At 45.1% G+C, this 22,075-nt stretch overlaps 1 protein-coding gene across 32 annotated transcripts in view; it reads left to right on the top strand.

The window, feature by feature from the left end:
• MAPK8IP3 (mitogen-activated protein kinase 8 interacting protein 3) overlaps positions 1-22,075 on the top strand; it is a 63,375-nt gene that overhangs the window by 21,253 nt on the left and 20,047 nt on the right. For 8 of the 32 annotated variants that reach the window (XM_054180514.1, XM_054180508.1, XM_054180506.1 and 5 more), the window contains exons 5-13: positions 2,113-2,136; positions 3,295-3,439; positions 8,813-9,059; positions 11,801-11,903; positions 13,218-13,336; positions 15,751-15,762; positions 17,099-17,116; positions 19,494-19,551; positions 20,447-20,599. In XM_054180514.1, the coding sequence (XP_054036489.1) occupies positions 2,113-2,136; positions 3,295-3,439; positions 8,813-9,059; positions 11,801-11,903; positions 13,218-13,336; positions 15,751-15,762; positions 17,099-17,116; positions 19,494-19,551; positions 20,447-20,599 (879 nt within the window). The remainder of the gene's footprint in view (positions 1-2,112; positions 2,137-3,294; positions 3,440-8,812; positions 9,060-11,800; positions 11,904-13,217; positions 13,337-15,750; positions 15,763-17,098; positions 17,117-19,493; positions 19,552-20,446; positions 20,600-22,075) is intronic. The other 24 variants (XM_054180512.1, XM_054180517.1, XM_054180505.1 and 21 more) reach the window with 14 other exon arrangements.

Genomic DNA, 22,075 nt, shown 5'->3' with positions numbered 1-22,075 from the left:
TTTAGAGTAGTAACATTGGCCCTGGGGTGCAAAGTAGAAGTTATGGTCCATAAATAGTGATTAGAGAAGTGGTAGATCACATAACACGTGATCTACTGAGGTTGAGCATCATTTATTGGGCTGACATGGGATGGCACATCAGGCTATAATGCAGAGGGCAGCATGGGCAAAGACTGAACATACTGGGAAACAGATAAATAGAAAGCTGTGAAGGTTTTTGAGGTAGCATGTGGCAGGAAATGCAAAAGAGTGTTGAGCAAAGTTTGAAGATGAAGAAAGAGCAAAATGAGCTGCAATTAAGAATAAATAAATGTATTGAGATGAAAGGAAAAGTGAGGATATGTTAGCAATGTGTGCTTAGGTCAGTTGGGTTTTGACAGTTGATTTGGGGTGATGGAAGTGTCAGGCATTGGATGTGCAATTACCCTCTGCCTTCTGTGGCTCCCTGTTGCTAGATTGGACTGCTCTGGTGAAGGCAGAATTCAGATTGCCAAAGTTTTGTCTATTGTAAGAAATAAAAAGGGACAGAAACAGAGACTCGCCCCCACCTTACCTCTAAAAGATCCTTGAAGGATGGAAAGGGAGTAGTGAAAAACATGAATCTTCAGAAACTTCTGTAACTAGCCAGATTTTAGTCTTACTAGATTCCCTACAACTGGGGTTGTTTAGTCTGGCTGAGGGGATACCTCATTGCTCTCTACAACTGCCTGAAAGGAGTTTGGAGCCTGGTGGTGGTTGGTCTCTTCTCTGTAGTATCAGGGAAGAAATCACCTGAAGTTGTGCCCAGGGGAAGGGTAGGTTGGAGATGAGGAAAAATTTCTTTGCTGCAAGAGTGGTCAGGGATGGGAACAGGCTGCCCAGGGAGGTAGTGGAGTCACCATCCCTGGAGGTGTTCAAGAGTCATGTGGACATAGCACTTGTGGACGTGGTTTGATGGCCATGGTGGTGTTAGGTTGATGGTTGGACTCAATGACCTTAGAGGTCTTTTTCAACCCACACAATTCTGTGATACTTCATCCTTCTCTTCCCTTTGCATTCTGGAAGTCCACACTGAGTTCCCAAAACATGGTCTGATCCTTCTGTTACAGCTGAACTGGGTTACATGTGTTGGACTTCTTTTCCCTTTCCATTACTTCTGTAATTAAGAATTTATCTGTGGAAGTACCTGGACAGTAAAATACAAAAGTACTGTAGGCAAAAGCACGCCCAGGGCCTCCCTCTTTTCGAGGGTTGTTCATGTGTGCACCTGCCATATTTGAGTTGGGCTGGATGGTAGAAATTGATTTTAATGAGATTCTCCTTCCCTAACCTTTGAGTAAGCAAATATTAATTGTGACTTTATGTTACCATCTGTCAAAGAGATGCATAGTGGAAAGTGTTACTGGTTAGACCTGCAGGACTGCCATTCTCTGGGCTGAAGGGCAAGGTTTTGATCCAGAATTGCCTCTTCATATTAGAGACATCCCTCTTTCACCTCTTGAAGTGTCATATGGCTGATCTCCTTGGAGAGAGAAAGAAACCCAAGAACTGCTGTCTGTCTGATGGGGCTTTTCCCATCACTAGTGGGAGATGAGAGTTTCTTCCTTCATTTCAAGCTCACCACCGTCAGCCTGCGTGCGTGGTTAGCTCTGTGGTACCTGCTTGTGCACAAGCACTTAGGGCAGATGCATGGGTTTGTGTCACTGCTCAGCTGGATGGGGGTAAACATGTCTCTTGTGTTGCACTGATGTGCAGGGGGGAGACAGGAGCATAATTTCCCATGGGCTGTCATACAGATTTGGATGCATTTAGTCATTTTCATCTGTGGATGTGCTGGGGGTGTGTTGGACTGCACAGAGGTGCAGGTTTGCATAAGACTGTAAGTACACCGAGGGTGTTTGCCTGTCACCTGGGAGAGGTCTGGGCAGGAGCTGTTGGGGAGGGGGCTGTGTGTCTCCCCCACTGCAGAGGGGTGGTGGGTACAGTGCACATTGCCACGTGGTGTGGGCTGCTGTGCACTGTGTCTGTTGGAGGGCTGCATGCCTGCATGACCTCTGCTCTCTAATGGTTGTTCTTTTGTCTTGCTTTTCGTGGGGTTGCTGCTCTGTCTGGCTGTTCTGTTTGTCCCTTCAGTCATCGCCAGTCATGGAGGAAAAGGTAAATCTTATTGCTGCATCTTAACTCTGGTAATCCAAAAGGCACATGAAGGTCTGCTGTAACTAATGCTGTAACTAATGATGTACAGAGGGGTAGATTTCATTACCCCACACCAATAAGTGGAGCCCAATACAGGAGATGGTGAAGTACCATCATTGAACCCCTTTGGGGGTGCATTTCACACAGAAGATCAGCTTGGTTCATCTCTGCAGAGCCACTGGAATCCAGCTAGCAGAGCCTGCTGGGGTTGTCCCCTAAATGGAGGTGTGCTCTAGCCCTGCAGGCCTGCTGCTTTGGCACCAAACCACATACTGCTTTAGGCAGGCTGCTACAGCCTTTGCCACCTCCCCTGCTTGCTGTAGGTTTTCTCCCACTGGAACTTGGTCTCAAAACTTCTGCCAGCTTTTATATTCAGAACCAAATCTGCAGCTAGCTAGTCACCTGCAATTGGCAGAAAGAAGAGGATGAGGAAAAGACATAATTAAGGCCATCTGGCAGTATGAATGATGCATTCATTTACACCTTTAATTTCTGCATTTTGAGTGCACTGTAATATGGATATCAAGAGGGACTCAGAGAGTACAAATACTTTCTTACTTAACATTGGAAGCAATTCAAAACCATCTGTTTTCTGCTGTTGGAGCTAACCAGATTTGGGGTGGAAATACACAGAATTGCCATGCAGACAGCTCTTACTTAACATCCTCTTTGCTTGACCCAGTGATGACATCTCTAGGATCTATAGGAGCTTTATGGTTTTGCTGTGAGAGTTACTGGCTGTGGCTTGTTTTGCCATAGCACCTTTGTTTCTCAGGAGATACACTGAGTTACGTTGGCTGATGGCTCCCTGCACTTCTGGATTCCTCCCAAGTGTTTCATACTGATGAAGTCAGTCGTGCCTGTTCTGATCACTTGGTCCCCTCCCTCCCAGTCTGCCCAGGAAGAGGCATGGCTCTAGCAGCAGACAAAATGGGTCTGAGTAGAGGATGCCATGGAGCTGTGGGACTTGGGCGTTTGGACAGCTGCAGCGTGAGGGGAAGGAGTGCGATTCAGTTGGCAGTGACTCCTGTTTCACGTCAGCTAGAGTGCTGTTTCTTTTATCTAAGCACTTGTGAGTGGCTAACAGACTGGTTCCCCTCTCTCTGCTTCTCTCTCCAGCAGGAAGGAGCGGCCTAACTCCCTGAACGTCTTCCCGCTGGCGGATGGCATGGTACGTGGGCAGATAGGGGCCAAGATCATCCCCACACTGGACCACTGGCACCTGAGTGACCTCGGCCAGCTGCAGTCCAACTCCAGCTACAAGGTTTTACAGACCATCATGGAGCAAGGGTTTCACACTCTCCTGCTGTCAATAGCATTCCACGTTGTCATTAAGATGGAGACCAGTCTGTGTCCATAACCCTTTGCAGCCTCTCCTTGCTGTGTGTCTGCTCCCTTGGTAGCTGTGCTGTGGGACAAGGCTCTTTTGCAGACCTGGCCTATGGTGTGGGAGGGATTTGAAACCGCTTCTCCTGCTTCTTGTCTCCGTGGTAATCTCCTTTATTTGGCTGGCCCTAAGTTGAGAGGAATGTGTGGGGAGGCAGAGATGTAGGGAAGATATATCCTTCACTTTCCTCTCCCAAATAAGCTATAAAAAAATGGCAGAACCTGCTCCCTGTCTCCTCCTTGAGAAGAGCAGTGCTTTTGCACCTCAACTGGGACCAGGCATTGGGTTGCACTTGCTCTCCAATGTTTGTCCTTTTTTACTGATTGGTGTTCTGGCCTTTCTATCTTCAATTAAACCTTCTCCTCTCCTAAGCCTCTCTGGATGCCCAAGTCTTGCACTGTGCTTAAAGGTCTTTAGTTCCTCCTGTATCTCATTGTTACTCTAGACTTGCATTGTCTGCCTTCAGTACACTTGTCACCTTAAGTGCACTGCCTCCTGCACTGGGGCTTGTGAAAAACCAGCACTGAACTGTGCTGAAGCAACTGCATGGTTCTGTCTGTTGCTTGTGGTGCTATTCAGAGACTGGTCTGAGCTCAGAGACCCAGATGTTGTACAGCTCACTGCAATTGTTTACAGTTTAGACCATGCATAGTGACCCACATTTCCCATGAGCTGTACTTACAGACTTCTCAAAGTCTTTGTGCTCAGGATCCAACCAAGTTCAATTTTCTCTTTGACTGATGTTATGCAAATGCCTGAGAGTGCTGTGTCTGCCTGGCATTGCTCACAGAGCTTCTGGTCTGCTTTAAAAGTGTCTGGTAAAATTTACCATCTCTCTACCAGGAATTTGTAGAACACCAGGTGTTTTATATGTCACCTTTTGAGAAGTTACAAGTTACTAATCCTGTACAGTGAGGCAGTAAAGGCAGAGAGGAGGGAAATAAACAAGGACAGAAAAAAGCTGACTTGCTGTTGTATCCATTCTGCATGTCTCCAGATTGCATTAATGGCACTTTGGCCTGAGTGACTCTGCAGGAGTAGCTTCTTTGATGCATAACACAAGAAATTTAGAGAAATTCAAAGCAGCAGCATTCCTTTTTTAGCTCTACCTTTGTAAAGAAGCCAGGCCTAGCACAGCATAAACCTTAGTGTTTTGTCAGCCTTTTGCTATCATGGAAGTTGGAAATCCAGTAGCAAGATCTTTGGATAGGGTGGAGACTATCCTTGGAACCCAAGCCTTGCTGTAGTGTTAGGGACACAGAAGTTTGGGGAATGTGGCAACTTGCAGAGTGCCAGTTGGAGCCTCCAGTCTCTTCTGGAGAGCTCTGCCTGGAATTGGGGAATAGCAATGCCCCAGTGCAATAATGTAACTAAAGGTGGTGGAAATGAAGCTAAAGCATGAATGTGTTTCTTCAGCCTAGGGCCATGCCAGCGCAACACTGCTGCAAAGACACAGAGAGCAGCAGAAATGCACAGAGGGCAACCTGCTTCTGGTACCAGAACTGATTATTCCTTGGGACCTGCAGGCAGTGCTGCACACTGTGGTGTGAAGATGCCCTCAAGCTCTCCAGCAGTCAGGCATGTGCAGCAGGGGTTAATTTTTAGAGAAGAGCTGTGAGGACCTTGAGGCTAGGTCCATCTTCCAAAGACTTGCTAAGGTGTAATTCTTTAAACAGTGCTTCTGCTATGAGAATAGGTTGAGGAAGCTGGGCTTGTTCAGCCTGGAGAAGAGAAGACTCCAGGGGGACCTTAGAGCTGTCTTCCAATACCTGAAGGGATCCTACAGGGATCCTGCTTTTCATAGAGACAGGGTAAGGGGGAATGGTTTGAAGCTGAGAGAGAGTAGGGTTAGACTGGATCTTAGGAAGAAGTTCTTGTGTACAAGGGTGGTGGGACTCTTGAATAGGTTGGCCAGGGAGGTTGTGGATACCTCCTCCCTGGGGGTGTTCAAGGCCAGGTTGGCTGAGTCTAATTGAGAAGCATCCCTGCCCATGATGGGGAGGTTGGAGTAGATACCTCTGAGGTCCCTTCCAACTTGAGCCATTCCATGCTTCTATGATAACATTGTAGAACATCTAAAAGAAGTTGAGTGGATTGCAGGAGATTTAGTGGGTCAGGCAAAAGGTTCCATTTCTGGTTGCAAGAAAGCTTTGTGCTGAAGTAGTAGTCAGCTGCTCCAAATGTATCTGATGGGTAGTGCTGGGATGTGTGTTAGAGCTCGTTAGGGAAACTCAGAAATGGGGTGCTGGGTTCCAGAGGCTAACTGGTAGGGTGGAGTTAGAGAGTTTGGGCTGTGGAAGCCTTGGGAGGGGTAGAATGTTACAGAATGTTTCCTAAGAGAAGGAAGCAAACCTAGTAATAGTTACAGGATGTGATTGACTGACTTGGTAGTTTTTCAGTTTCAAATGGAGATTTTCCTCCTGCACACTCTCTGACTGCATTGCCACTTCTCAAATGTTCTGCATGAATGAAATCTCAGCAGCACTGCTCATGCACTCCTTGCCTCTTCTTCAGCAGCTCTGATAGTTCACTGACATCGACCACACACAACTCACCTTCCCAGTATGTATATCCTGACTTTTCTGACTCGTTTTCCTTCTTCATGGGACCATACTAGAGTCATATTCTAAGTGTCCTTGTATGCTTTTTTGTTTTGTTACTATTTTCTGTTTTAGTTGCTGTCATGAAATTATTTTATGTTCAGTCTTGATTTGCTCTAATGTTTTGGAGATGAAAGTCCTTAACCTTTTTGTTTTTATGTACTATGCTTTCAGTGTTATAACCATACAATTGTGGCTTCTCATGGTGACATATGACTGCTATGAATGTTGGGCCTTTGCAATACATTTTGGAGGTCACTACTACACATTTGATGTTTAGGAGGTTGACAGGTATGGCTGTAGGTAAGTGGTGGTTGTGGAGAGTATTCTTTGGGTGAGCTGCGGGTTGTGGAGGACACCTCCTGCACGCTGGAGAGCTGTACACTTAATGGAGTACTTCACATTAATGAAGCATTCAGGACTATAGAAGGAAGATTCCAGCAAATATTAATAGAGCTTCTGGAGTGTGAAGAGGGGTGCCTTAGTAGTGTTTACCTTTGGAAGGAAGTCCTCCAATGCAGGCTGGTAGGTTGATAAAGTATGTTTGCTAGGTAAATCTAAAACCAAAGAATGGGTGAAAGACCAGGGTAATTCCTCACTGGTGTGTTCTGGGCAAGGCACAGAGGATGTCAATAAACAAGAAGTTACAGCATGTGTCTGATACAAACAGTGCCCTGTAGACACTGATGATACAAGGGTTTCTAAATGACATCTAGTTCCTTACAACGACATGCCTGCCCACCTGGGCAGCACTTTTACAGTGCTAAGATGCTCACGGACTTTGGTTATGCTTATAGACTTTAGGCACAAGAACATCTCTGGATCTGGTTTTGTGTTTGCACTTTGCAGTTGATGCTCTTTGTCCCATGTACAATAGAAAGCGCAGAAGGCAAACTGGGCAGTTGAAGTAGTGCAAGGCTTACTGGATTAGATTTGTTGTCAGAAACCTGATTTGATTGGTTTTTTCCTAACATATTAGGAAAGTAGCTCCCAAAACAAGATTATGAAGTAGAGATGGGAAGTGTAGCAGCCTCAGTGAAAAATCCCTGTCTCAGTCTGTCAGCAAATGTGCAGAGAGATGATTTGAATGTCCATGTGGGAATATGGGTGCTGTTTGGACCGACAATGCAGAAACTATACACAAAATAGGGATTGTATTTAATGGCAATAGAAATGCACAGATGCAGTCTGAAACCTCTGACTTCCACAGTGCAGTGTACTACAGGGTGCTTGCAGATAAGTGTGCAGAGGCCAGTCTAATTAAAGGAAGATCTTAAGATTCCAGATTAAAACCAAACAAAACCCAAACATGGCTGCAAAGGGTTAAGTCACCTTTCCCCCCCCTCCCCCCAGGCTTCTCTCTCATCTCATTTGATTTTATTTTTTTGGTCATGGTCTGAGGTTAATACTATTACAAGAAAACAAGACTTCCAAATTAGTAGAGTGAAAAGGCATCACAGCTCCAGGGTCTGGAGGCTCAGAGCAACCTCTGAGCAGAATCAGGATCTTTCTGGTACTTGCACAGGAGGGGAGGAGCAAGCAGTAATGATTACAGCTGGGTCTGGATGTGCAGATGCGGAACGTCACTGCACCCAATTGCAGCTCATTATCACACAGAACACCACATTAATGTGGCATCTCCCTGCAGGCAATAATTAGAGTGAGCTGCCCTGAAGAATGGTGAGGTCTCATTTGGGTCTGAGACTCAGCACAGCTTTGGTCAAGACATTAATTAGCTGACTGTGAAGCAGTGCTGCTTCAGCTGACAAACGTGGGTCACAGTGTGAGATCCTGTCGGATCCTTGATAGTCTCATGTCTTTCACGAGGTGGTATTACAGGAAGTGGGGCCATAATGTCTGTGAGGCTGATAGCCATTTTCCACATCTCACTCTGGGAATCCATCTCCTTTCAATTTGTCAGTGTCTGATTTTTAAATTCTTGGGTCTCGTCCTGTCTCTTGAAAGTGGGGAGACCACACCTGTTTCTCCTGTATTGTCAAGCTGGACCCATGCCTGACTAGCTTCTGCATAAGGTGGTATGAGGACAGAGGTCTCCTGTGCTAGCAAAGTCACCATCCTGGCTTGGTATCCGCTTAGCTTCTGCAGTTCAGTGTCAAAACCACTTTGCTGTTCTCTCATCCAGGTTGTGTTGATGGCTTACAATAATGACATCATCCAAGACCTCTAAGAGGCCACTTCAGACCCTTCCCAAGCAATATCCATAACGCCTTCCAGTCTTGGGAAATGCTGCCCTGGCTCACTGCAAGTGCCAAAGCCCTTCAGCTTCCACTGTAGTCAGTATGAGCTGCAGGTGCTTTTCACTTACAAGGCCAGCTTTGCTGAGCTGCATGATGAAGAGAACATACAGATGTGACTTGTGAAGAACCATATTTAGTAGTAAAGAAGGAAGGATGTCAGTCCTTTCACAGGTGGGATTGGCTTGCTGAGTTCAGCACGAGAACTCACTGCTTCGTTGTGGTTGCAGTGCCCAGTGTCACCAGCAAGCGCTGGGTGTGCCACTGGGACGGCGAGCAAGACTCATGCCCCATTGTGCTTTAAGGCAGCCATACACCAACAGCTGGGAGATCAACTGAAATGTATAGCTGTGCTTTTCCCTTCTTGTTCCTCCTCCACCTTGCAATTGCCACAGTGCCCTCAGGATGAAATGTCCGAATCGGGCCAGTCCTCGGCAGCTGCCACACCGAGCACCACCGGAACCAAGTCCAACACTCCCACCTCCTCTGTGCCCTCTGCTGCCGTCACGCCGCTGAACGAGAGCGTCCAGCCCCTCGGCGAGTACAATGGCACCGGCAAGAGCAGCAAGAGGGCGAGAGAGAAGCGCAACAGCCGGAACATGGAGGTCCAGGTCACGCAGGAGATGAGGAACGTCAGCATAGGTATGGAAGCTGGAGCTCGGCTGCTTGGTCATTACGGTCATTGACTTCCCAGGGCTTGTGTTGCCCTGTTACTGGAAGAGGCTGGGAGGTTAATCAGCTTCTTAAGCTGATTTGAGCTAGGCTTGCTTAGAAAGATACAGGGAGGAGACAGGGTTCATTGGGTGCCAGCAGATTTTTACATCAGTAGTATGAATAGTTTCACAAGTGCAGAGGTTGGGAGTGGGTTACTGAGTTCAGTCCTTTGCAGTGGCATTCATCCATGTCATAGAGCCTCATTCACGAACAGTCAAGTCCCATCTTAGCCTAACTCAGTTTTTGGCAAACTCTTTCTGGACCTCATCAGCACGGTAGTTACAAGCTGGTAGTTACAAGCTTCGTTGTACTTTTCTATCTGGATTGACTTTGGAAGTATTTTATAGCTAGTTGTTCACGTGCCAAATTTCTCAGTCAAATTAGATAACTGTTTTCCCTTCTGTGTGTTTATCTCACACCCTGATGTGTTCAAAAATAGCAATTATACCCAGCTGTTTTTCTCAGCTAAATAAGCTTTTAGTCTGCTTCTCATATAGGAACACCCCCAAATCTTTGGGAGTTACAGTTATTTTCTCTCCACCTCCTGGAGTCCTTTAATAATTCAGTTTCTTGTCAGGAAAGCCATCAGCTAAGCCTTTTAGCACCACAGTGTTTAAATAAAGAAAATGGTGTAATAACATAATGAAAGCCCCTTTCTGTGCTTTTTAATACAGCTGTGCCAGTGTAGTACCTGAGCAGCTTCCAGCCTGCGTGGTAGTTAGACTTGCAGCAGCCTTGGGAAATGAGAAGTGGTCTGTTTTACCGGTCATGGACATAAAGGATGCTGGAACAGGCTGCCCAGAGGGGTTGTGGAGTCTCCCCCTCTGGAGATATTGAAGGCCCATCTGGATGCATTCCTGTGTGATCACCTGTATAGGTGATCCTGCTCTGGCAGTGGGGCTGGACTGGATGATTTTTTGAGGTCCCTTCTAACCCCTAAGACTCTGTGATTCTGTGACTGTAAAAGCAGCTGAAGATAATAAGGAAAATCTATGCAGCAGCACAGGGATGAGCATAGGTCTCTGAAGTTAGCATCTGAACCAGATGATCATCTCTTTTCCTGAGAAATACAGAAGTTGTTTCTCAACTAACCTTCACAAGCTGGTTGCTTACAGGTTAAGACTGTAAACCAACAAGCACCATCTTTTGGTGTAGCACGTGAACGAGAATTGTCATGACTGAGTCCCATTCTGTATTTGTATCAGCAGCTGAGGAGGTCTCAGGATCACAGATGCCAATCTCAGAAACTAGTGTAGGTCTCCATAAACATACATAGCTTCTTCATAAGCAGCTGCTAAATGGTGCTCTGTTCAGTGGCCCTGGCCAAGGCCAGTCAGTGTGAGTACTGGCATCAGAGAGATTGAGCACAAATGTCAGAGTGCCTTGTAAATACTTAGCCTTGTTTTTGCAGGTGCTGCTTGAGAATCCCATTTAGCTTTCTTGGGTCACTCTCTGTGTGCAGCTGTGAAGTCGTTGCACACATGAAAGCTGCTTTTTCCTTGGTGGAAGTATACTGTGGGACCTGCTCAAGGCAGATAGTTGTATCTTTCTTGTGTGCACTGCATCTTCAGCCTTTTAGCTGTTCCTCATGTGAAATGCAAAATCAGATCTCCATGCTGAGGAGGAGCACAGATACTTGAATTTTAATTGGCTGTTTTATGCATCTGTAATTACAACATCTGTCAGCGATGTAGATGCCTTAGAGCTGAGCTACCAAAGAAAGGTACCCAAAGGTGTTTGGGGAAGAGCTTCCTGGCTTGACAAAATAAAAAGAGGCCTCTGTTGCTGTGAGCTTGAGAGGTATGGCTGCTGCTTTATCAACAGGTACACATCACCCTTGGACTTCAGACAAAGCATTTGTTTCCAGCTGGTGCATGTGCCAGCCTCAAAGAATAACATCAACACCCAGGTTCTGGTGGGCTTTGTGCATTTGGCTGCTGAGGCCGTATGGAAAGGTCAGAAGTTTCACATGTAACATCACTGAGGGACTGATACCATTTACAAATTAGGTCTTTAATCCTTCAAGAATTCCTTGTGTGAACAGATGCTGTGTTCATAGTGCTTGCTTAGAATGAGTGTGACTCTCAGCACTTTGGTATCAAACAAATGTGACTTGGCAAGAGAAGAAAATGCTTCATTCTTCAAACGCTGGCTTTTGGGCTGTAGATGATACAGAAAGCAGAGTGGATTTCATGAATCAGTCTTTCAGTGGAATGGCAGTGTGACAGGTATCTACATCAGCTGTAGGCTTCAGAATTTGTAGTGACAAATTACTTCTATTAAAATGAAAGTAGTCCCTGTGAAACTATACAGAAAACCACCACGGGGTCTCATGGCGAGTGAAGAGTTTTACCGACAGATGAAAAGTTTATTTGGGGTATAATGGGATGGATGCAGTATTTCTGGTTATCACATGTTTATGAGGGTTTGGATTAGTGACTGTGGTAACATTCTGGTGTGGTGAGGGGGGCAGGGATGCTTATGGTCTTCCTGCTCTGGGTGCATTTGTGACTTTAGGTGATCAGCTACTTCCTGTCCCTGTTTTAAGACTTTGAATGTGACGCCATGGAGCTTTGAAGCCTTGATACTCAAAGCTGCAAAAGTCCCTTCAAGGAACATCATCCTGTGAAAGTCCTGATGCTAGAGATTGTGTGTATTGTCTTACCTAGGAATGGGTAGCAGTGATGAGTGGTCTGATGTGCAGGACATCATCGACTCTACTCCAGAGCTGGATATGTGCCAAGACCCACGCCTGGAACGCACTGGTAACAGGTATGGGTTGTGACTTTGCACTGTGTGCTCTTTTGCTTGGCTTTATGAAGAGTGAGGAATAGATGCTGTGGCTCATACTGAGCTCAAGATGCAGCTGTTAGATAAAGTCCCATCTATTCTACCTAGTGTGAACAGGAGAGGTGCTGACCTTTGAGCAGGGTGTGATAAGCAGCAACAATTGATGCCTTTCTCAACTGTGAAATCACATCCAGTTAAGCAGCCCTCAGAATATGTGGGATGCATGGGCAATCTTTAGGGTCAGACAGAGGAGGAATTTGGGCAGCCAGCACAGCTCTGTGTATGCAAGACAAAAACGAGCAATGAGATCAGTCAAACCCAAGGGAAAGGGGAATGGAGAGAACTGCTGCACTGGGAGCTCTGCAGGCAGGGATCTCTAATCCAGGCAGTGAGACTGAGAGCTGTTGGAGACACAAGGTAACTCCAGCTGCTGAGCAATGTGTTAGCTGCTTGTGAGATCTATAGAGCTTCTGCAAGTTGAATGTTGAAGAGGTTAGTTCAAGCTGAGTTAGGTGTTCAGGTCAGACACTGGGTGCTGGTTGCAGTGCCATCACAGCACCCATTTCCAGCTCCACTGCTCTCAGATGTCTGAGTAGCTGTAATTTTTCTGTAATTAACCAAAACCACTTTCTTTTTTTTTCCTTCTGCAATGTGCTGACACTCTGCAATATCAGAGGCAGCTACTGCACTCCATTTGTAACCTCAGGCTTTATCACTGAAACTTATCTCAGGATGAAGCCACACAACTCAAGCTAAACTTCAGTGGTGCTGAACGCTGTTAGACTGATGGAAAAATTGCACAGCCTCTCTTCCTGCTGGCTGATTCCCCTCACACAAGGCAGGGCACTGAAAAGTGGTTGTACCCACGTTAAAACCATTTTTTAGACGAGGCAATGACAATCTCAGAGGTTTACCTCACCTCACAGCTATTTTCTGTTTGAGACAGTCAAGAAAAGCAGGAAGATTCTTGATGGTACCAGAGATACTAAGAGGTGGAAATGTGCTCTGGTACGATACAAAGAGAAAGCATTAACTTTGATTTACCTTTAATGGAGTGCATTTTGCTGATGGGAAGAAGCATCTCAGGACACAGATGCCTTACAGAAGAAAGTAACCCTTCAGGCTGATTTCACACGCTGGTCGAACAGGCCTGTGGTGAGCAGGTGGAAGGTGCACTCAGGTTTTGCTCGCAGTGGTCTGGGATGCTCAGTATGGCAGCAAGAAATGTTTCAGCTTAAATGATGCCAAGTGAAGAAAAGAGTTCTTTTTGGTTGTTTTTGTTCCCTCCAACAACAGCCCAACACAGGGGATTGTGAACAAAGCGTTTGGCATCAACACCGACTCTCTGTACCATGAACTTTCCACAGCAGGCTCTGAGGTTATTGGAGATGTTGATGAAGGAGCAGATCTGCTAGGTAAAATATTGTTGAGAACCTCTCTGTTCTCCCTGGTACAATGACTGTATTAAGGTTCTAAACCCACTAAATTCCATGGTGGGGTTTTCCCCTCTCCCTCCCCTCTCCCTCCCCTCTCCCTCCCCTCTCCCTCCCCTCTCCCTCCCCTCTCCCTCCCCTCTCCCTCCCCTCTCCCTCCCCTCTCCCTCCCCTCTCCCTCCCCTCTCCCTCCCCTCTCCCTCCCCTCTCCCTCCCCTCTCCCTCCCCTCTCCCTCCCCTCTCCCTCCCCTCTCCCTCCCCTCTCCCTCCCCTCTCCCTCCCCTCTCCCTCCCCTCTCCCTCCCCTCTCCCTCCCCTCTCCCTCCCCTCTCCCTCCCCTCTCCCTCCCCTCTCCCTCCCCTCTCCCTCCCCTCTCCCTCCTGTTTTTTTTTACCCTAAAACTTAGATGTTTAGCTTTCTAAACAATGGCATGGGAATTGAGACATTATTGTGGCTGAAATGTGTACCTGCTTAGGAATGCTTGCTTAGAAAATAACTGTTGGGTGACTTTTCTTTGGATTGTCTTTATTTACAGAAGTTTCATAGGTTTGCATAGTTGTTGCTTTTTCCTACAGGATTCTCCCACACAAACAATTCAAAGACAAAAGTTGCTCCTCCTGCTTCCTCCCCCAGATTTGCTCCCAGTAATTCTGCACAATAGCAGTTTTACTTGGAGTTAAAGTGATTATCTGAAAATTGCAAGAAAGTAATTCCTTTTGTTCTGTTTCTGAAGTTTAAACTTCATGGAAATATTATGGTCTGTATTGCAGCTCTTACCCCTTTTATAGTCAGTCTGGGCTCATTTTGTAGGAGCTTGTCACACCTGAAGTTCAGTTGCAACTTTGCCTCAGGTGACAGTCTGAGCCCTTGCTGTGCATTTTGGTGCTTGACCTTAACTCATGACAGAATTCAAGCTTGTTCTTAACTCCTGCTGTTTTCCTGGACCAGGATAATGTGAGTGTTCTTTGAATGCTCAGACAATGTGGGCAGCTGACAAAGTTTATAACTGTGCAGCTCACTTTCCATTTTACAGCTTTACTTAAGGAGCCTTAGGAGCCACTTCTCTCTGTAAATCAGAAGAATTAATGAGGTTTATGTTGCCTACCTGAAATTTGAATACTTCCCCTAGTCTCTCAAAACTTGGCAGTCTTCAAAGAACACTCTCTCCTTTTGGACTCAGTTTCTTCAAGACAGAGAAGTCTTATTAAAAAGGACTTCCAAAGAAAATAGTATCTCAGAAATTACCCTTGAGCAGTAGCTGTCAAGCAATTCTGTTTCCTGAATGGAAAATCTCACTTACTCCTTGTGGGTACCTGCAAAGCAGCCAGCAGCTCTTGTTGCCAAATGGGCACTCCTCTTTGGAATCATTGAATACAAGATAATAAAATATGTGGGTTTCCCCCTCTGCCTCTCACACTGCTTCACATGCATGAGTTTGTATGTGAAGTATTCTGAAGAAAAATGTGGAGTGAGAAGAATTATTTATTAGTGGTAGTTGTAGACCAAATTCCCTTCTTCCTCACTGCAGCATTAGGAACACTGTCTGGCTGTGTTCCTGGGCACTCACTTGTTAATCACAGATTCTTCCCTCCTGATCCTGGGTAGATTCCCTCTTCTCCCATGTCACTCCTATTACTCTTTGCTGTCTCAGGAGTTTCTGGACAGAAAGGAGAGCAAGCAGTTTGGTTCTGCTCTATGGGTAGGTCCTTCCTTTCAGTATCTACTTTGGAGTTTAAAATCTCCCTTCAAATAGCAGGAGGCAGGAGTTTTGGTGACGAAGACAGAAACGTAACCATACCAGTGGTAAGTTTATGTGTAGTTTTTTGTGCAGAGGTTGAAATGAGATTATCAACCTGAGTTCCAGCACTGCACTGTGTAAAAAAAAAACCCTCAGTTTTTAAATGCAACTCACTGTCATTTGCAAGCTGAAGTATCACTGAAGAGCCCATCTGTTCTCAGAAGATCTAGTTGCTAAAATCACAAGGGGAGGTGAAATGAGAAGGTAATGGGAAGCAGATGTTCTGCATTTAGTGGTACATGATGGAATAAAGAGACAATAAAGGTATATGCAGTCCAGGTAGATGTGATTGCCTGGGATTCACATCTGGAAAACTGGGTCTAGCAGAGGCATGTGGTTGCACTTGTACCCCAAGTTACTTTCCCTTGATTTTCTTTTTCTTTTTTGTCCTGTATGTAGAGTCATGCCATCTACAGCCATGGCAGGTCCTGTCCTTACTATTTCATGCCTTTTGACATGGAAATGGCTGAATCATTGTTAATTTTTATTATTTTTTTTTAAACAAAATTTAATTTTGTTGGTTTCAGTCACTGATTGATCCTTTTTTCACTTCCTTTTTTTCCCTTGTCTCTCTGTGCTTCGCTGGACATGGCCCATAGGGGAGTTCTCAGGTGTGTATCTTCTCTGCTCAGTTTCCTTGTTTCTTTTTTCCTTGTTGAGGTTTTATGATGTGGTATACACATGTGATACTCCCCTGCTCTTGTCCAAACACGGTTGGCTTTGCAGACTTCTCTCTCCCACCTTTGCCTTGCTTGGTTGCTTTGCACCAGTGGGTCCCTGAGCAGCAGGATGTCCCCATTCTATGCTCACATGCCTGCTGCGTTTCAATAAGCTTTTCTTGTTTGGCTTTATGCAGGTTTGCTCCACTGTGATACACAGGCCTGTCACTCAAGCTCTTAGAGCTCAAAGTGCTCTTTTTTTTCTGTCAGGATAGGTGCTGTGCTTGGAGCAAAGCTCAGGTGGGCACACAACTGAGTTAGGTTCCCGCTCTCAGGAGAGCACACTGAGAAATCCCTCTCTGTGTGTGATGGCCACAGTGTGTTAGTTAATGCACATTGGCCCTCTTCTGTAATAGCTGTAGTGATATTAAAGACACTTTTTTAATAGAGTGGCAAAGCCTTTTGTGGAATCTTTGCATTTCTGACAGAATTTGAAGTGGCAGTTTTGTCTCTTGGTAAGACTCACCGCCTTAGGGCTGTGCTTTGTTGTCAAAAGGTTTTCAGCTTTCTGTTAAATATGCTTGGACCCTGATGCAATTTCAGATGAAGTCAAGGGAATCCCTCTTGATTTCAATGCAAATTGGATGAAATTTTCCCTGTAGCAAAGACTTACACAAACGCAGCAGCACAGTGCTGTGTGGCAATGAGCTCTGTCGCTTTCTTTTGGCCAGCACCTCTTGGTGATGGCACTCTGAGGTTACAACAGAAAGGGATGACTTCATCCTTTCTTTTTGTTCAAACTATTTTTACTGTAAGCCACTTTTTGTGGTCTTCTCTCACAAAACTTCCTGCTGAAGTTGAGTTGGGGTTTGGGCCTGTGCAAGAGGGCCAGATGATATCCAGCCCCCGCTTTTGTTTTCTCTCCTGACCCTGTCTTTCCCTCACCCTGCTCATAATGTCTGTTGAACTACTTTTGTTGTGGGGATGAGAAACCCAGAGATATGTAGTCAGGGGAGATGAAGATGTAAGAAACAGGTGAGCTCACGTCAGGCTTATCCTGACATCTCAGGTGTAAAGCCCTGTTAAGGCCAGCCTGCAGCAGAGCAAGATGTAGGTAAGCTACTACTGAGTGTCAAGTGGCAGCACACCCAGGTGGGCACGTGCTGATGAGCTGTTCCGTTTGCTGTTTACACACTGGTACTTACTGGCTGCTTTTGTTCTCTTCCTTTCTTCCCCTTTGTCCCCCATCTCTTTCTGTTCCCTTTCTCCTATGGGATGGCTCTCATAGTACGGGATGATTTCTTTGGTAAGGCGAAGGCCTTTTCTCCTTTGTTTTCTTCTTCTTTTTTTTTTTTTTGTTTTTAATGTGCATTTTGGCCTAAATTTCTTTCATTCACTCAACATCCCTCCATATGTCTTGCATTACCTTGGTTTGGTGTTTTTTTTTTGTGGTGGTGGTGGTATCACCTCTCCAAGAAGCAGGACGCAGCTGCTCAGTAGTGGTGGTTTGGGAATTCTTCTGTTTCTTGTCTCTGATTATCCACTTTGATGCTTCACACTATTTGCCTGGCTATGGGAGGTGGACAATGTAAAATGGGCTCTGTTAGACAGCACACTGTCCAGACCTGTCTTCCCTTTGCTCCACACCATAGAGGGCTGAAGAGATATCATTTTAGTCACTACAAAGTGTGGTTTTCTTCTGTTCCTGGGTTAAGGTTATCTCAAAGTGTACATTCTGTGGCTCTTGGAGATTTCATGTATTTCTTTATTGCAAGACTTTTCCCTTCAGACTTCTCACTGTTAAAGCCTTGGGTGTCACTGTGTCATACACAAATAAGGGAGAAGCTGTGGTGAGATACTGATAGTTAAGATGCTGTGTATGGCTTTTAGTTCTGGCATGATAGTTCACCCTCTTAATCAGAGTTCTTTACTGTGCCAAAAACAAGTGCAGAGAGGGATAGATGAGCCAGGAATGGGAAGGAAAAAGGTTTAGTTAAAAAGAATTGGGATCAACTCTTTCCCTTGATGCCCCTCAGCAATTGTAACATCCCTTGTGCCACTTAAGTGTCTTACTGGCTTAATATTTATTTGATCATTGTAGAATCACTGAAAAGGCACAAGAAAATCATTTAACACACACATAACTATTTGGTCTTCCCATCAACGTAAGGCAAACCACAAAAGAAAGGGCCACAGGTCATTCACCTTTCCAAGCTAAAAATACACTGCAGTTTACACTGCAGTTAGTGTCACATTTTTTGCTGTTTGCAATGTTCTTTGACACAGCATCCAATGAACACGTTGCCTGAAACATCAAAGTGATTATCTGTCTACTAACTTTTCAAAAGGTATTTGAAAATGCTGCTTCTTACTCATTCTTGCTGGGATTTTGCTTTTGCCATCATAAATTCATCCCATCTAGCTGTGGGAAGAGGATCTGTATGTTGGAGTGTTGTGATGTGTTCTCACTTCTCGTGTGCTGCCATGTTTTTCTAACTTCCATTGACTTCAAGTTTGTGTTGTTCTCATTTTATTGCAAATATTTATTAATCAGCCAATAACAAATCATGAAAACTGTTGATGTCTGTGCTGTAAAGAAGGAGGTAGTTCAGAGGGCAAGGATGAGGAGCACTTCAGCACAAATGCTGATGGTTGTGAGAAATGAGATGCAGCCCTCAGCACTGTCCCCTCAGGGAGAGGACTCTTTGCCTTTATTTCTCAGGTGGCCTCTATTCCCCAGTGTAAGGCAGAAGCTGATGTTGGGAGCCAGCAAGTCCCTGACAGCAGGAAACAATCCAGATGTGGCTTTTGGTCCCTAAATAACTTTCCATTTGATTGTACAAAATTGAATTTGACCTTCACTCTTGGTCCCAGATTTTTCAAAGTCCTTGCAACCCAGCCTGCGTTTCGCAGTCCTTGTCCGCTGCTTCCTGAGTGCAAGTGCAGTGTGTCCATCTTGATGTTCACTTGAGTGTGGGTCTTAAGTGATGGAACTGAGACTTCAGATTTTAAACATCCCTGAGGAAAGGTCCTGTGTGACCTGCCCTAGGTGATCCTGCTTTGGCAGGGGGGTTGGTCTGGATGATCTCCTTACAGCCCCTACTGTTCTGTAATTCTATGAAAACAAAGGTAGGTAGAGCAATGGACAGTCTGAAGTCCTATTAAAGTTTCTCTAGTGAAAGGCTGATAATGGAAAGCCTTTCATGTGCATGATACTGGTCATAACCATGATCACAAATTTGTCCTCAGAAACAGCAGATTTGGCTTACGCTAAGAAAGAAGGAAAATGATGTGCAGATCTGGCCAGCAGTTTGGACAGTGTTCTGCTGTCGTCTGTGAAAACACCATCAACTTCTGCCTCTTTCTGTGGAAGTGATGATAAAATCTGGCTGAGCCAGGGGCAGCTGACTTGACTTCCTTTGATTTTCATTATTGAAGCTCTCCTCTCTGGCCCTCTCAAGGGAGTCTGTGAAAGTTGGGATAAGAAGCTAGGTCTGCATTTGCGCTCTACAGAAGGACACCTGAATGTCTTTGCTTGTGCTGCGTGGTCTTTCAGCAGAGCACAGAAGCTTAGGGAGGCCTAACAAAAGTGATTTCTATTCCCCAAGCATGAGTCAGGCAGTGCCACACAAGTTTCATATTTCTAGGAGAGCAAGAGAAAAATGCCTGGCCTTTCTTTTCAGGAATGGGCAAAGAAGTGGGGAATCTGCTGTTGGAGAACTCGCAGCTACTGGAGACCAAGTAAGGAACCACTGTGTGTTCTGAACTGCCTGCCTAGTTAAAAATGAGATGACATCTTGAGGCAGGTCTTGGCCAGAACTCCTGTCTCAGAGAGGCTTACTCATTTATCTGTCTTAAATATTTGTTGTTCCTTCAGTTGTAGAAGAGGAGTTGCTTTTCTGAGCAACTTCCCTCTTTCCTTTCTGCAGGCACTTGGGTGACATCTCTGGGCATGTGCTGGTTTGTATTTGCAAAGTTTGCTCTTTGAAAAGAAAAGTGTGTTAATATAGAGAGGTGTTTTCAAAGATTTAATAGTTGATAAAAGAGAAACAGAAGCAAACAATATAACAGACTTCATTGTTTTGAGAGGCTGGCAAACCAGACACTAAAGCTAAGCAGCCAGGAAGAGGAAGGCAGAGCACTTCCAGGGAAGAGGTGGAGAACTTACTGTGATGAGAAAGTGCTGGTTGTAAAGATACTGAGATATTTTGGAGATGCTTGGAAATACTTATTTATGTCACCATCATCCAGCTATCTACAGTTACAGATTGTTCTGGCAGTTCAGAAAGGCACATTTCAGATCTTCATTCTCTTAATAATAGATCTGAACCTTATGCAGGTTTTAGGTTACCCTACACCTGCTTTTTGCAGTTTTCTGCCATCTTCTTGGGGAGGTTTGGGCTCATCAGTCAGGATGAGACTGGGCAAATCTCAACTGATTATGGTGACTTCTGTGTTCTTCTGCAACTCCTTCTTGCCAAAAGCTACTTTTCTACTGACTTACAGCTGGATTGAATTGTTACATACACTCATTTCAACTCTCCTTGTAGTGCCTGTGGCTTTAGTTTCAGGTCTCTCTTATGGGCAGCTGCTGGTTTTGGGCATTTTTGCTTACTGTCCCTTTCACACCTTTAAGAAATGCTTTGAACGTTGTGAAGAATGATTTGATTGCCAAGGTGGACCAGCTGTCTGGAGAGCAGGAAGTGCTGAAGGGAGAGCTTGAAGCAACAAAGCAGGCCAAAGCCAAAATGGAAACCAGAGTCAAGGAGCTGGAAGAGGAGCTGAAAAGGTGAGTGACTCAAACACAGCCCCAGGAAACTGGAAAGATGTGAGCAATAACCTCACCTCCTCTGTTAGTTTTACTCTGTCTCCCTCAAGAAGTTTAGCATTGAAATTCAAAAGTACTTTACAGAGCACTGAAAGGCTTGATGGTAGGTGGCTGAGATACTTTTAGTGTTGCCTTTTTTTTAATTATTATTATTAAATTGAAATGATTGATTGAGCCCTAGAAAACCCTCCTGAGGCTTAGGATTCTGCAGCAGCAACTTCAAATCCAGGGTCCCTGGCGTGAAGTGTTCAGAGTTTCAATTAGCTAGTGAAAACAATCCAAAAAAGTTTTGAAAAGGGGAATTTCAGCCCAAATAGTTCCATAAGAAACTGTCAAGAGCTCAATTCATGCAGCAGGCATGACAGCTTTTAGAGAAATGAATGTCCATTCATTTGATGAAAGAGGTAATACAGGTTCCTGAAAGCAATGTTTAAATGCCAAAATCATTAATTGTTTGCTTGTTCACATTAAGAATAAGAAGAAGAGGCAGAAGATGTTTTTCAGGTCCTGTGCAGGTAGCATTTGGAGAGATCCCCCTTATTCTCCATTCAAACTAGAGAAGCCAAAGCCCAAATGTCTAGCAAAGCCTGTGGCAATTTCACATCCATTGAATTAAAGATGCCCCACGGGGCAGAACGCAGCAGAACTACACAGTGACAATCTGTGCATTGCACTGGGGTATCACTGTCTCAGTTCAGAGGACACTGGAAAGTTGCCTCTGTAATCTGAATCACCAAAAGTAATACAGACTGTTCAAAATATCTGAAATTAAAATAGTCTCCCAAGCAGTGGAAGTAGATCTGATTGGTTTTTAATGCCTTTTTAAGCCTCTCACAGTGTATATAACCTGTTCTGCAGTAGGGACAGGGACTTCTGGCTGGCCTCTGTGCCATTTTAGGAGATGGAGACAGCATTTCTTTTTCTGCAGTGTCCATACTGTTAATAAAAGTGCCTTTAATTCAAATGGACTGCAGAGAAATTAAAAGGACTCTTAAGTACTTCATTAACATGCTTTTGATGTCCTCTTGGTCACATTAGAGGCTTTTTATGCTGCACTGAAAACAGAAGCAGCCCAGAACAACAACTTATGCCAACATTTTCACTGTTAACAATGGTTGAGTTCTCTATGGCTAAGATCTCATCAAACATTTGAACATAGATTGTGGCTCTGAGTAGAAATTGGCTGGACTGTTCCAGTGGTCAGTATTCTGGTGCTTACATAATGGTGCCAAAGACACAGCGTGATTGGTGAAGCTCTTCAGAGTGACAGGATGTATAGCAGGAGGAAGAGTAACAGAGAAGCACCTCATGATTTGTACTCTTAGCTCACAGCTGGGGAACATTTCCTGGTGATGCATGCAGACAGACCTTCCCATAGATGGTTCTCCTCCCAGAACACCCCAGGGCCAGCCATGGTATCACTTGCTGGTTTGATGC

Source organism: Dryobates pubescens, chromosome 4 (assembly GCF_014839835.1).
Source record: "Dryobates pubescens isolate bDryPub1 chromosome 4, bDryPub1.pri, whole genome shotgun sequence".
Lineage (NCBI taxonomy): Eukaryota > Metazoa > Chordata > Aves > Piciformes > Picidae > Dryobates > Dryobates pubescens.
Note: the sequence above shows the minus strand (reverse complement) of the source record. Positions and strands in the feature narration are given on the sequence as shown.